The sequence below is a fragment of the Ixodes scapularis genome, unplaced genomic scaffold (genome assembly GCF_016920785.2).
Source record: "Ixodes scapularis isolate PalLabHiFi unplaced genomic scaffold, ASM1692078v2 PGA_scaffold3__209_contigs__length_174095766, whole genome shotgun sequence".
NCBI lineage: Eukaryota > Metazoa > Arthropoda > Arachnida > Ixodida > Ixodidae > Ixodes > Ixodes scapularis.
The window spans coordinates 131,246,022-131,261,575 of record NW_024609868.1 but is presented as its reverse complement, the minus strand read 5'-3'; the positions used below and the strand labels follow the sequence as shown (position 1 = coordinate 131,261,575).

Below are 15,554 nucleotides of genomic sequence, written 5' to 3'. Positions count from 1 at the left end.
CTACAATGTTAAACGTGTAAATTTAGTGTGTAATACAATTCTTCAATGTTCGATATCGGAGAAAAAAGGAAATGAGGAAATCATTATGTTGTGCAGGCAAAGAGTAGTTAAAGTAAGATTTCAATGGACGACATCCAGACAGATCACTCGTGTTCAGACAAAACGTATTATGAGTAGAGCATAAAGACTATATCGACGGTTTGCGACCCAGCCCAGCACGTCTGGAGCTTGATAAATAACCTGATGAACAGATGTGTCAATATTCTGAAATGTCTTATCATACTCACGATGAACAACAAATGAGTGCCGATTCCGCACTAATAGGTATGTATCTGTGTGCGGCGTTACTTCAAATACTACAGTTTTAGGAAAGGTGCACTTGTTCACCAAGCACGGACCGTAACTTTTTTTCTAGGGTAGTATGCACAAATAAATATACGTCCTTCTGTAAAACTGATGAGGATACTCTGCAGTGGTCTGGCTGTTTTGAAAACTTTCTCTTATATAAAGGATTCCGCGTTAGAAAGTTCATAGTTAATTATTGAATAAAATTACACTTAAAGATTGTTTAGTCAGTTGTCAAAACGCATTAAAATCATATAAATTCAGCAGTTTATTTTGCAGAAATATATGAAGCATCACAAATAAAATTCACCGCCGCGCATTGGTTTTAATACCTTCATTAATAACTAGCTCTAAATACAAGAAAAATAGCACGTCATAGACAAATATAATTGCACTATGTGTTTTGAATCATGTCGAATACAAAGAAAACGTTTTAATGCAGTATTATTTTACCTCTGTTTCTCAAAAATGGCTGCCCAACATATTTTTCTGCTTCACAACAACTCGAGCCTCAATGGAGGATTTAGAAATGCGGATGTTCATATTAAATTTATTTATTTACTTATTTTTTACATATAATACCGCGAAACCTTTGGTTCACACAGGAAAGGAAAAAATACTTTGAACAAAAACACAACCGTACCACATTCACATTTTCATAGCGGCCCTCATTCTAGTACAGACAGAAACAACATTCTTAAATTCACTCCGTAGTTCAATGGCGTAACTCAACCGGCTAAAATATTCGAGATATTTATCTAAATAATTAAGAATTGACACATCGTCTGCATTTTGGAAATCTTTCCGTATATTTTTGTGTCGTGAATTGTGCCCATATTTAGAAATTTCAATAGTAAGGAACACTATTTTCTTATCCGACAGCTCATCGATTATATGCACAGCATTCTTCTCAAATAACATTACTAACAAAGATTAAGTCCAGAATTGCTTGGCTGTTTTTGTCACTCCATTCGGGGTGTTCACTAATTGCTTCAAATTATAACTCAGAGTTATACCCAATAATTGTTCCGTTGACGAAACTTCATTATTTACTGACCTAGGCTTTGACCAATCGATATCAGACAGTATAAAATTGCACGTCTAAATAATCTTAGACTGATCGTTGAAGCGCAATGCTATATTATCGTACTAAACTTCCACAGACTTAGGGGCAGCGTTTGGGGGCTTATACAAAACACCAACAAGATATGCATATCCATGTATTTCTAACTTACACCACGGTGCTTCTCTGATAACGATACAATCTAATTGAGTTATATCAACATAATTTTAACGGTAACAGCAACACACTTGCCCGTAGTGATACTGTCTTTTCTAATCATCTTATAAGAGAACGGGGTAATTTAGTCTTTACTGCCACTATGCAGCACTCCTTTCGTGTTCAAACAGTTACGTGGTGGTCATGAGTTAGCAAAATCGTTTCCAAATCGTCCACTTTATAACAATATTTTGGGCACTGAAACTTACAGGTCGCAGGTGCTCTCGAGGGCGCGCTCCGCGTCATTTGCTACTTTTTCGCTGGGTCCGTTGAACATTTTCTTCGCACGTATGCGCTATAATAATAATAAAAATAATAATAATAATCTTTATTTTGGGGTGCCCAAAAACAACCACATTGGTTGTTTATCTCACTAAAAAAACAGACATCATATTAGTTTTTATCGTGTACCAAAAAAAAAAACGGTATCCCCGCTGTCACGATTGCCCATATGCTGCATTCCCAAAGTAGTGTGTGCTTTTGAATGGTCTTTTTGAGATGAATACAACATGTCATGAGGGATATCATTAATCCTGGATCTGGTGTAACCCTCTTTTGTTGAATCTCAGGAGCAGAGCTGGATAATTATTCTGCTTTTACCGCCTGACCCTAGACTAGCTATGGCATCACTGGTTAGCTTTGTAGGCACATTAATTTTTTTAAGGATAAAATATTCCCGTTGAAATCTTTTTAATGTGCATTAATAGATCATGGCTGGTATCTAGGTCTGCACCAAAGTATTATTGCTTCTGAGATATGTCAAATTAGAACTGTCGCAGCGTAAGGAACTGATGAAGAATAAAACGTGGGAACGCTGGGAATAGCCAAGAAATAGTTAATGGCAGAGGGTATCAAGACATTAATTCATAAAAGATTTTATGTAGCTATAAACGCGCAGTTTCCAGAAACCCACGAAATAAAAATAAAACATGAGTTGTCGACAAAATATTTGAACATTTTTATACGAAATCAGACAAGACATCTTTTTTTTTATTGATAAGAGAACCTTGCCCAACACGTATCTAACAGAAAAACAGACACATCATCTCCAAATATTAACTTCAGCTTTATTGATTCTTCTTTTAGGCGAGACGAAGAAGTAGTAAAAAAAGGTTGGAGTTGCTGTTGTAAACGTTTTAGGAACTATTTATTTATAGTCTGACACCTAGAGTTCGATTTGTTGCAAAATTCGTAGTTAGTTTCATTGCACCGCGCTTTTGCGAAGCGGATAATTTGGCTCCTATTTTGCGAAAGTTGCACCAACTTAAACACTTTATACGACTACTTGGCGTTTTGTTTTATGCGGTCCTAAATAACCAAATTTATATTTCAACCCTGTCGCGTTCATTGCTTTATTTCTTTGGCCAACATTTTTTGTTTTAGGAATGAATGATCAACCAGCATATAAAATATTAGGTTACATAATTAAAGAAAACGACATCTGGGCTTGTTTTGATAGCGGCAAAATCGCTATTGTAGGGTGATCATATCTAATTCAGACAAATAAAAAGTTTAATGAAGTTTCCACAACTGCACACTAAAAGCTAGTTAGGACATGCCCATGCAAGTGTGATCAACTGAGCTACTACAGCTTGTGACCGCTTGCGACCAGATAGCAATGGCAACCAAGTTCCGCGCCGCACATTGCAGTGGAACTCAAGTAGTAGTAACGCCCTTTGAGACACTGAACGGCAAACGTCAAAACCAGCCTTAGGTTGTTCCACTGAAGTATCAAGTGTCATCCAAGCGTTTGGTCAAGGCCGATGCCCAGGCCTACCAGAACGGGTGATAGCCCTTCTTCGATTTTGTCGATCAGGTCGCCAAGCACCATTCCAAGGCCTCCCAAGTTCTGCCTCAAGAAGGTCTGCAACACTTGAAGTACCACGGCCAGCAGACACTGCGGGTTGGAAATGTACAGGCTTGATCCAAAGCAGATAAGTCACAACTTCCAATCTAAAGAAGTCCCTTCGATAAAGCTTTTCTTTTTTTAATCCCGATGTGAATTTTCCGGGGCTTTGACAAAAACAACTTTAATTGCCTAGCTCGCTGATATATATATATATTTATAGTCCATAATTCTGCGCTTCGATTTTTTTGGTTTTAGTGCCCCACAGAAATAAAATATTTTAAAATGTATGATATTAGCAAAATGCTTACGCAGAGAATATATCAAACTGGAGAACGCGGTATTATACAATTAAGCATTGATGACGCGGTTGTCTAACGGCTTTGACCATAGTGGACAATTGTATGGTCAGTAGAGTGGGAGTTGAACGAGCAGTGGGCAATAAGTGGAACAAACAAAACATCAAAGAACGGCACGCTACGAACGACCTCCAGATGAGTCTCATATTTCTCGAGCAAGATTGTTAAATTCAGTGAAACATGTCAGAGAAGTAGAAATCAATTCCCCTATTGCATAGTTAAGTAGAAGTGAATAACCTCATGCAGTGTACGGCTAATTACGCGCGATGGCCTGTAACTTTCTTGAATACTTAGTAGCCGTCGTTTCCTTGGTTCCGATCACAAATTCAATTGTACATTTACGTATATTTACAGTGGTCGTAAATATGTGGGGCAGTCCGTCTATTTATTTCTTACAATGGCAGTTAAATTCTGAATTCTAAATAACATTTATAATTTTTTATAATAATATTGAAATTTCTTTCCCACACTAGACGCAAAAAATCATGCATTGAAGTTTACAACACATTAGTGACTTTAAATAAAACAAGAAACGATGTTATGGTTTATATTGAACGGAACTTTAGTTCCCCGCGATGAGAATACACAGGGCTATAAGCACCCTTATGAAGGGAGATAGTATTTTATTTGAATCACTGCTCCTTTCACTCAAATTACAGTTAAGGATATTGAGAAAAGATGCAACTTACGAGAGTTATTTACAGCGCCTGCGACGACATTCAGACGTTTCTTGGCACTGCGCCATAAAACCGATCCGGCCGGACGGTTTGTGATCTTGGTATATTCCACGTGCCACGATACTCAGAGCAGTAAACGAAAACATTCGTGTGCGTGGTACCTGGCCGTTTCTTATTCCTAACTTTTTTTTTCTGTTTGAAGGACGTTTGTTTGTAAACTAGAGCCAGACGCCGACGCGCAGAAAGGGTGTTACGAAACGTTTTTGTTTCAGCTTTAAACCAGACCACGTCCCAAGCGTCCGCGAAGAAAGCGTGTCATCGGTGCACAGCGCCAAAAGTCTTTCCCGCGCAAGCCCCTCGATTCCGAAAACAGTCGTGAAGGTCACGATCGCAAAACTTGCATCCTTCTAGTGTGCGCGCAAAAGCAGGAACGAAATGTTGTGTTCATCTAGAGGTGGAAGCACGGTGTAGGAAGGCTCTATGTTTTTCATCGCCTCTTGATATTAACATGTTTACAACTAAGATTGCCGGGAAGCATGGTGTAACTGTGAAAACCAGAGAAAAGGTTGACATTGAATCTGAAGAAGTGCTATTAAAGGAATCAAGTATAAATAAAAAAACAAAAAACAGCACCGGACAATTTACAGAAACTAGTGACATTATTTTGCTTTAACACTCGCATTTGGTTGTTAACTTGCATTCTTTTATTTTAAAGTAATCTAGCGGTGACTGTGTGAAGCTCTCACAAATACAAGACAAAGCAGGGTCCATAGGAAACACGTGCGGGCACGTTTACGTAGGCTTACAGATGTATCAAAGAAATCGGTGTCGTTGGACCTTTACGCCTTGCTTCACCTTGCAAACAAACAAAAAAAACCTACTTAAAAACATTGAGGTGCGTTTATTTATGAACATTTCATGTTAAAAGCACCAACTGGCCAGAATAAAAGTTGCTTGTTTACAAGCTTTATGAGTAGGTTTATTTTAGGATTGTGCAATGTTGAAAAACGTTGCCTTTATTTTCTAGAAAAGATGTCGAAGCGTTAAAAACTGTATGTAGCATGTGTTACCTTCTTGCCATAGAACGTAATTCATAAAACTATGAATGATGAAACAACTAGACTTTTAGCAGCAGTAAGCAGTATAAATATTTTTCTAGACTTGCCGGCCTATCTCTATTAATATCGATTGTTTGTTAGAAACTCCAATTTAGTTTTGTGTTGATGAATTTACCTGGATTATTTTCGTGTTTAGTGTTGTACATTTTTTTCAAGACTTCCGTTGGTTGAAAATATCCTGTACGTTTTCTAAACCTTTTATAATGCTTCCCATGAAGTATAATTCAGAGACCATGGGATGCTTCACATATTCGCGATATTTTAAGCTTTTGTATTTATGCGGTCTATAGTTCAACAACTGTACAGTGGAATTTATTCCAGGTCTTCAACAATGGCTTAATGGAAGACTATACCTTGCATGGAATATTAAGTGCTGTTTTTGTTTCCTAGTCATACAGGCCCGGATATATAACTTGGAAAATTTTGAATGTTTATCTACCTTTAGCTGTTTTGAGCATTTCAGACGTTCATAAGATTCTATCCCTTATACATAGGCTAGCATCTTGCGTTTCGCCAACTTATTTATATTATTTGTGCAAAACTGGTACTGAAAATCTAGTTTGCCCGATCGTTTGATCCTTCTTCCAGTTCGCGAAGTTTCATGGCGTTTCTAATCGATTGTCCCAAGTACCCGTAAAACAATTGCTCAAAATAAGTGCTAGCAGATTTAACTATAAAGGTAAGAAGAATAAATTCGCAAAGAATGATGAAAATGATATACGTAGATTTATCTTTAACTCCTTTTATATGTGATACCTTTTTTCTTGTTTTTCTCATTTACTTTATTGTACGGGATCCTCATGATGTTAAATCCCGGAGACAAGCTGATCCCTTTTTGTGTGGGTCTGGAGAAAAGCGCACCAGTATTTTCACGAACCCGGAAAAAAGCTGACCTTGAGTTAAACTATTGTGCAAAGTGGTCGCTATCATTTAATAGCAGTAGTGCTACCAACGTTTTAGGCACATCTCACGAACGCGGTAGACTGTGCAACAGAGTTAGCGGGCATTGATTTTTCGCATTTTACTTAGAGTAGGGGTTGATCGGCGTCAAACGTCTTTCGCGCAGATTTTTATCCTGAATGAGGAACTTCCACGACACTAGTAGTTTTAATGGCAAGAAGTAAAATAAAAGAAAAGAAAAAAAGCCCAATGTTCGTTTGTGTTGACTGGGTCGCAAAGTGGATACACTTAAAATCAGGTCATTCTGCTGTGGGCAAAATAGAAAAAAAAAATAATGATTTATAAATAGAGATTATTTTAGAGAGCAGCTCTTAGGCGTCCGTTTCCAGTTTGAGCGCCGTCGCCGTCGCTGTCGCCGTCGCCGTCGCTGTCGCCGTCGCCGTCGCCGTCGGCGTAACCGCGCGCGTTGCTATGTGGGAATAATATAAGCGGGACTGTCCGCGCGTTGCATTATGGGAAAATTTGTCCGCTAAATGTAGCGGAAACATTTTCCTGCTAAATTTAGCAAAACAATTTCCTAGCTAAATTCTTTTTTAGCGCTGCTTTTCCGCTAGATTTAACGGAGCAGTTTACCCTCTAAAAATAACGGAAAACTTCCGCGCTAAATCTAGCGGAAGCACTGCCCTGCTAAATCTAGCGGAAACAATTCCCCTCTAAATTTAGCGGAAAAAATTTCGCGCTAAATGTAGCGATAAAATTTCCCCGCTAAGTTTAGCGGGAATTTGGCCTCGCTAAATTTAGAGGAAAAAACTTCCCCGATAATCTCGCGAAAAAACTCCCCCGCTAAATTTAGCGAAAACAATTATCCACTAAACCTGTCGGAAAACATTTTCCGCTAAATCTACCGGAAAACTTCTCCGCTATATTTAGCGGGAAAAATTTCCCTCTAAATATAGCAAAAAAGATTCCCCTCAAATTCTCGGAGAAATGTTTCGCCACTAAATCTAGCTGGAAAAATTCCCCGCTAAATTTTGTGGGAAAACTTTCCCGCTAAATATAGCGCAACATTTCCTGCTAAATTTAACGGTAAACTTACCCCGCCAAATCCGTTTTAGCGGCAAAAATGTCCCTATAAATTTTAGCGGAAAATTTTCCCCACTAAATATTGCGGCATATTTAGCGCAAATGTCCGGCTAAATGGGAGGAGGGCAGAAAAGGAGGAGGAGGGGGAAGGAGGAGATTATCCTCTCCTCCGTACCCTCCCCTCCTCCACCTCCTCTTGTGCTCCCCTGCCTCTTATTCGGCATTACAGATAATTGTAAACGTCTAATTTTTTTTAATTTTAATAAAAGTAATTTTACTGTAGTTAAAAATATCGACTATTCATCACTAAATACATTTTTAAACGCTGCAGGCTGTTTGATAAATGCTTCCGACCGTGAGAACAGTCGGGAACAAAATATTTACTGAAATTTTAACGGCTTCTTGCTCATGAAATGGCCATCATACTAGAACGAAAACAGCTTAGGTTATTGTTAGCAAAAAAGCTATTTGGCTTTAAGGTTTCCCGATCTGATGTTCTTGCTGTACGATATTACTTTTTTCAGTTTTTGTTTCTATCTTTTGCGTTCTGATTTTATTGCAAAAAACGAGACGTAACGGACGAGCAAGGTCGGAGATAGAAATAAACCTCAACGCATCGAATTTCTCCGATGACCACTACTTTTTGCTCCTGTTCAGTCAGATAGAAGACTTTCAAGTGTGACAATTACTTAATTTAGATACAGAACATTTGCGTATATTGAAAGCATAAAATGACACAAAAGAGCTAAATAAAAGAAGGGGACTATTTCTGCGGGAAAGGCTTGATTGATACCATACTAGTAAAACCGGTCTTATTTAAATCCCGATTTAAGTGATCTCGATTTTTATTCTCCCCCTGCCTGTAGCCATTGACCCGATTTTCTGTCAACCCATTTTGTGTGAGGGTTACCATATCTACTTCTGACTTAGACGGGTTAGAGGAAGTACGACCTTTTTTGTTTAATTTCCGTTCGGTTCAGGTAGAAATAGAAACCACGGCTTATTAAACAAATGATCAAATGTGGAGATTTGGCAATATGGTGTCAGTATACTACAGAAAATGTCAAGTAAAAATTCATCATTCAAAAACTTGGTTATATTACCTGCCGTTATTTATATTACTTCTTTGTTTTTACTTTGTGTTTTATTTAAAATATTTATTTTGTTTCTTTCGGGAAACGCGTGACGTGTTACAGAACTTCATATTTTAAAAATAAAGTCTGCTAGTAAAGTGCATAATTTCCCTATACACATAAGACATCCCAGCATACTTCAGTTGAGTGAGCGTATTTCACTCGTGTGGACGCTGTCTTCTTAGATTCCTAGGTGAGCTTTTCTTCGCAGCCGTCAAAGAGGCAGGTGAGCTCTTCTCCGCATCGGACATTTGTCCGGCGAGCTTTTTTGCGGTGAGCTTTTCAACGCCGCGCCATGATGTTACCTGAACTTTGCATTTTATTCACAATAATTTTGCACTGTTTGGCGAGAACCTGGTCTACTATACGTTTATTGGCGCATCGGAATGCAAACCAGTCTACGCCGATCAAAGGGCAGCACGAACGACACGTAGGAGGCTTACGATAACAAACCAGTCACACGCTCGCTGTCATTAGCGGAGGACGTGTGGGAAACGAAATCGTGTGGGTGTATAGGGGTTTACAGAAGGAAGCGCATGCGGCGCGCGAGGAGCGGACGAACTTTGCTATGCTTGTTTTGCTTTAGGGCCCCAGACCCCGTCAAGTTAACATATGGTAGCTTTTTGTCTGGAGGCCCGCCAGAGTAAATTTCAGGAAATAAAGATTTCATTTCATTCATTTCATTCATTTCATTCATTTCATTCATTTCACTTCGTAGTGTAACTGACAGATTACGAAACGCAAGACATGGCTCATTATCTTAAAGCTGATCACCTTGTGATTCGTTCATCGGCGTTCTTGTCGGCAAGCGCCCCGATCTTATTGGTTAGGCAGCAATATAATAATGGCCGTGATTTCCCATGCCCTCCGCTCCGTTAGATGTCAGTAATTATAATATGTAAATTGGGCCTCGCCCGTAATCTGCAGTTAAAGTGTTGGTATCTTGTGGCTACCCTGAATATTTGAAAATCAATAATGATGGATTATCTTCGAATAGACAAGTTATAGCAATTCATTTTCACATTCTGCATCATATTAGATTATATTTCACTGTTTGTGTCACTGACAAACAGACCGTCATTATATTTTTATTATCTCACATCTTGTAGAGTTCATTCAAAAGGCAGGGATGATGGCAGCTCAAAAAATAGTTTTCGGTGTGCAGGAATTAGAAGCAAAATCACTTGGACTGCTGAGAAGCTGGCTATCTAGACCCTGCACTAATATTAGCATATTTTTCAGAGACAAAGGGTGTCTCAATACGTCATCACCTTATGACCTCTGGGAATAGTGTAAACGAATATCAAGTGTATACTGCGAGAACAATGCTGCATGTAGGAAAAGAACATCAGCACCTTGAGTAGCAGTCCCCTACCCTAGGGGAACGCTTAACATCCATAAAAACGTTTCGAAGTGCCTGAATAAGATGTATACTTCCACGAATTCCAGAAAAAAAAAAGATATCGCACCGTCTACATCGAGAGATACGGTGAGTTAAGAGCGATTCAGAAGCATGTTTGATAGAATTCATTTCGAGAAGCATGTCCCAACATCTTTCTCGCATTCTGAAAATAAAAATCCGATACATCTTTTTTTTTTTTTTTACAACACTTGGGAGAGCAAATTGCTGCAATCGACAGAGGCAGCTTGGCAAATTACGAGGCTCGAACTAAGTATCGATAAAAAAACAACTATCTCAACCAGGAATCTGACCTTGTCATTTCAATTGCTTACGTCATGCTGAACGTTGTAGCGTGTGGACTGTGTTAGATCTAAATTCAGCCCCGTCAGAATGTAGGGGCACTAAATCCACCCTCAATATAACGGTATTCGAGGTTTGTAAATGAGTCACGTATGCTACAAAATAAGCATCCCCATATAGAAACGCATTGCCCCATTCCTACGTCGGAGACTCATTTTGGGTTATAAGCGATTCCATAACACGCTTCTAATTGGAAACGTCGGCACCGAATCGGAAACGTGTTTCGGAATCTCAGAAGTACGTCTCGGCAAAAAAACATAGGCCTAATCACTTACTGTTCTCAGAAATCAAAATTATTTTGCGGCCGGCGGGCCCTATTTGGTCGCAAAAAGAGTTTTCCTGTGAATTGGTTGTCTTTTTTGGTGACAAAAGCACTAACATCGTGTTCTCTGAGCAAAACGTAAGATGCGGAACAAGCACGCAAAGTATTTCCACAGTGATTGTTAAATGTTTAGCCTGCTGAACCGAAGCGTTTGGAACATGGGCTACTGACTGGTAAACATAACCACAGCCTCTGGCGAACGCTTTTGTTGCAATGTATCTCAAGTGTGCTGGTCAACGTCGAGACATGCAGGGTCGAGGACGTAGTTTGAAACTAATTTTTCATTGCGTGAGCAAGAGCAAACAAGTTAATTTGCGGAGTTATTTTGGCACGCCTCTAGTACTTAGACGGCCTCACCAAGGGCGTAAGGCAGCTGTGTACGCGCGATGATGCTCTCGTAGTTCATGGCCGCTGAGCCACCTGCTTGCGCGAGCGCTACAATTCGGCGGCCGCGGTTCGTTGCAACACATTTCCTTCCATGTTGTTCCAGACATACGCGTCGTTGGCGCGCTCAAAAACTGCTCCGAAGCGAGGCAGACACAGCTCATGAGTCGACGTGATCAGCGCTATTATTGGGTATGTGGCAGCCTCCCAATAGTTGGTGTTTACAGATAAAAAAAAAGTTCAGCACGTGGCGAAGGTTAACCTTGACTGAGCTAATTGACAGTCGCTGCTTTTCTAAGTAGGTGCCGCAGTTTCAATGTCTTGCAGGTTCAGTGCACGCTTAAACACTTCGTGTGAATGACCTTCACCTTCCTACACGACAAATTACGCCTCCCTGCGTACTACTCTTCAGGGCACACCCACAGCCAAGCGCAGAAATCTATGCAGACAGCAAGTCATCTGCTTTTAGCGGAGGAGTTATGGTGACGCCAAAACGACACCAAACTCTGGCTTTGATCGAAAGGATAGTTAGCAGACACCAATGCTAAATGCTTTGAGGTCTACCAACTATTTTCTTTAATCAACCGATGGGACCTCGGCGTTCTGACGTCCTCGCAACCCCTGTGTAAAAAGCAGACGAACATGTCCTCCGGATAGAGAAAATCCAGACGAAATACGAGCACTAATTGAAGGTTTCGCTTGAAAGCGCGACCCATGTAAGCAGAATGATCATTAGAAACGTTTTCTATGGGATCACTGCTGAGTACGTTTTGGTCTTCTCCCACTTCTTCGTAATTATTACTATTACTAATACTATTATTATTATCATCTTACCTGTATATCTCTCTATAATGTTTCTACCGGTCCAGTGTGATTGACTATCTATATAAGCGGCATGTACAAAGTGACTGACTGGCCGCCCCCCCCCCCCCAGACAACTATAATTATATCTATCTGTTAGTTTGTTAAGTAAGCATGTATATAGTGACTTACGGCCTCCCCCAGTTCGTGTCCCACAAGCCTACTGTGGCTTTGACGGGCACGAAAAATATCAAAAGCAAACATAATACCACCCCCCCCCCCCAAAAAAAAAACAAAAAAACATGCGTTTACTTTTTCGCACAACACCCCCTTGGAGAACCAATCACCACAACTTACGGAGTCAGCTCAGCGAATGGCGATGCCGAAGCTTATGTTTACACCGAAAAACGCGCAATGAAGACGATTTTATTTAATTTTTTTTAAATGGTGTTTTTATGCTTTTTGGGAACATAGCATGCTGCCAAATTTTCGGTAGACATTTCTCTATTGAAAATCGCTCTGATGGGACTTCATGACTTTTTTAAAGGGTGTGAAGGGGACTTCAAAAATTTTTTCGATGTTTCTATTTCCTGGTGGGTTCGCTGGCCCCGTCAGAGGCTCCCCTGAAATGTCTGAAGTGCCCTTTACAATGCCTTGAAATGTCTGAAAGCCTGTCAAGTACTTTTCTAATGTGGTCGGGAAAACCTTCAGGCTTCTTGAGATGTCTGTGGGCAACGGCCCAGGTGGAGAAAACACATTTCGCAGAATTAATGAACACAGCTGCTTATTGTACGCTACGGGGGAAAAATAAGTGTTTGGAGAATGCCGATCGTGTGCGTGTACGGTCAGATTTTTATTACTGCTCGTCTATCAAATGCGAGTGGGCTCCTGGACCCGTCTGTCATTGCCCGGGTGTTCGGTAGCCAAAAAGGCCACGTAGGGTGACCGCCCCATGTGGAGAATTAACGAGTCGCGGGCCGAGTGGTGTTGGCCGAGCGGCGTTTTGAGGCGAACGCAATCCTGTCCGCTCGAAGCAAAATCCGTGCAACTGCGTATAAAAAAAAAAAAAAAAAAAAAAAAAAAAAAAGCAAGCCGAGAGCAGTGCGCGCTTTCCAGGAACAGGGACGCACGCGGGAGCAATCCGTTCTGGGAACCGGACCGTCCAGGGGGACTGTCCCCAAAAAGCAATCCACACTGCGCCTCTCGCCGCCCGGCGATGGGGAGAGGGTGCAGGGCTGCCGGGCCAGCGGTTGGGGTGGGGGGGGGGGGGAGGGGGAGGGTGGTGTGTGCAAGCGGGGGAGGCCTGCCGCCAGTATAGCTATTTTCTCTCTGCTCGTGTGCGGTTCCGGTTATCCCACGAGCCGGGATGTTTGGAGCGGACCAATTTCCTCCAGGAAGCTGAGCATGCATGGTTTTGAGAGCTCGCCCCTTGGCCTGTCTAGATCCGTGCAGTTCCTTTCTTGATACCGCAGGTGAGCCATAGTTCGGCGCAGGCCGCCTTCAGCACCGCTCGAGCGCCACTGTGTTCAGCGCATTCAAGGAAATGGTGGCCGGTGTCGGCTTACTCGCTGCAAAGCCTGGCAGTCGGGGTCACCGTCCCAGCGCATGTTGTGCCTGCGCACCGGGATTATGGCACTTTGGGTGTTGAGACGGTGGATGACGGCCGCTGTCCGGACTTGTTCCTTGCGCCTCTTCGTCCGTCCGACTTCAGACCAGCGAGCGAAAAATACACCGAAGACGCCGGCCCGATGTCATCATGGACGAAACCGTGACTGTGCTCGGGATTTCTTAACGGCGGCAGGTGCTGCTTACGAGTTCGTGGTTTTCGCTAAACGTGCTTACTGAGACTGTGTATGAGTCCGTGAGGTGCACCTGCTCGGTTTTACTAGCTGAACCACCGTACATCAGGAATATACCCCTATCGCCTCCACATCAGCTGTCTGCAGGACCCTGGAGAGAATTCTGAACAAAAAGATCCTGCAATACCTAGAAGCAAACTGCTTACTCAGTAGTGCTCAACACGGTTTCAGGCAGGAACGAAGCTTTGAAACCGCCCTCGCTGTGGCTGTTCACACCATCAGCTCATCCATCGATAACCGTGTTCCTTGTAAACTAATTCAGCTAGACTTCTCTAAGGCCCTCGATCGGATCAGCCACACGCTCCTATGCTACAAACTCCGCAACGTTGGAATCCAAGGTACCCTCCTGCACTGGCTACACGACCTTGTCTCGGCCAGAACTCAGCGAGTGACCTTCCATGGATCAACATCCTCCCCCTGCACCGTGCTCTCCGGCGTCCCCCAGGGCAGCGTGCTGGGGCCAACCCTCTTCACAATTTACATCAACGATTTGACCACCAGCTTCAGCACAAAATCAATCCTATATGGAGACGACCTCACACTTATTCAACCCCTGAGAACCACCGATGCCTACAGTGGGCTCCAGTTCACCTTAGATCTCTGCCACCGCTGGTCGCAAGTTAACGGCCTACCTCTCAACTGTGCCAAAAGTGTGTGCATGACCATCTCCCACTCAGTGAGGTCACAATGTGCACCACCAGTCCTCACGTTAGGCGGCTCCCCCATATTTCGTGTGTCCCACACCAAATTGCTCGGCGTCACCCTTGACGACAAATTGGATTTCCACTGCCACATCTGCGATGTAGCGCCCAAAGCCAGGCGGTCACTGGGCTTCGTTACCCATCTCTCTCGCGACCTTCCACCAGAGGCATTCAGAAACCTCTACACTGCCCTCGTCTTGCCCCAGCTGGAGTTTTGCTGTGCCATCTGGGGCCCACTGCAGCAGTCACGTCAAAATGCCCTAGCAAGCATTCAAAGAAGGGCTGCTTTTACGTTCCACCGCCGCAGTGCCCCCAGAAGTAGCCTCCTCAGTTACCGTGATGTTAGCACCGACTCTGTCCTCCGCAACGCTAACTGGCGGTCGCTACAACATCGAAGAGACGTTGCCTCCATCCGGCTGTTTTGTCGTGTTATGAGTGCGGACGACATGGACTGCCCCAACATACCACGTCTCAACAGGCGTAGCGGTCGTCTACAGCCGGTGCTGGCGCGCACTCTCCGCCACAGGAGAACGTGTCTCCTACGAGCCGCTGAACTCTGGTTGGCCCTACCCCCGGAGCTGACCCCAGTGATTCCTAAGGACAGGGACTCTATAAAGGAACTTTGTCAATTGATATCCCGGGAAGATGGCTGGCACCTGTGACCTATCTCCCGTTGGCTGGGAGCGCCTTAGTGCTAATAGTAATTGTTTTTTGTTTTTTTTCGGCGTTGGGTGTCGGTCGGCCGGCGTGGGCTGCTGACCGGATGTGGGTGTTGTGTCGGTGTTAGGCTGGGACTCGTGTCCACCCGGCGTGATGATGCGGCACTCGTGTCCGGTCTGCGCTTGTTCTGGCCGAGATTCGTTGGCGGGGAGCTGTCGGTGCTGGGCGTTCTTGTCTGGCGGATTTTACCCTCTAAATCTGTGCAACCCTCCCTTCCCCTTTTTTAATATATATACATGTATATGTGTGTGTATGTATGTGTATA

At 42.6% G+C, this 15,554-nt stretch overlaps 1 protein-coding gene across 1 annotated transcript; it reads left to right on the top strand.

Moving 5' to 3' along the window:
• Nucleotides 1-14,526: 14,526 nt before the first annotated feature.
• Nucleotides 14,527-15,231, top strand: LOC115332741. Its single transcript, XM_040212430.1, has one exon. It carries the CDS (start codon nucleotides 14,527-14,529, stop codon nucleotides 15,229-15,231), a length of 705 nt encoding a protein of 234 aa, XP_040068364.1.
• The last annotated feature ends 323 nt before the right edge of the window (nucleotides 15,232-15,554 follow it).

Bases quoted from the DNA above. Each gene is read 5' to 3' on its own strand.
- LOC115332741 (XM_040212430.1), top strand. From the start codon at position 14,527: ATGACCATCTCCCACTCAGTGAGGTCACAATGTGCACCACCAGTCCTC.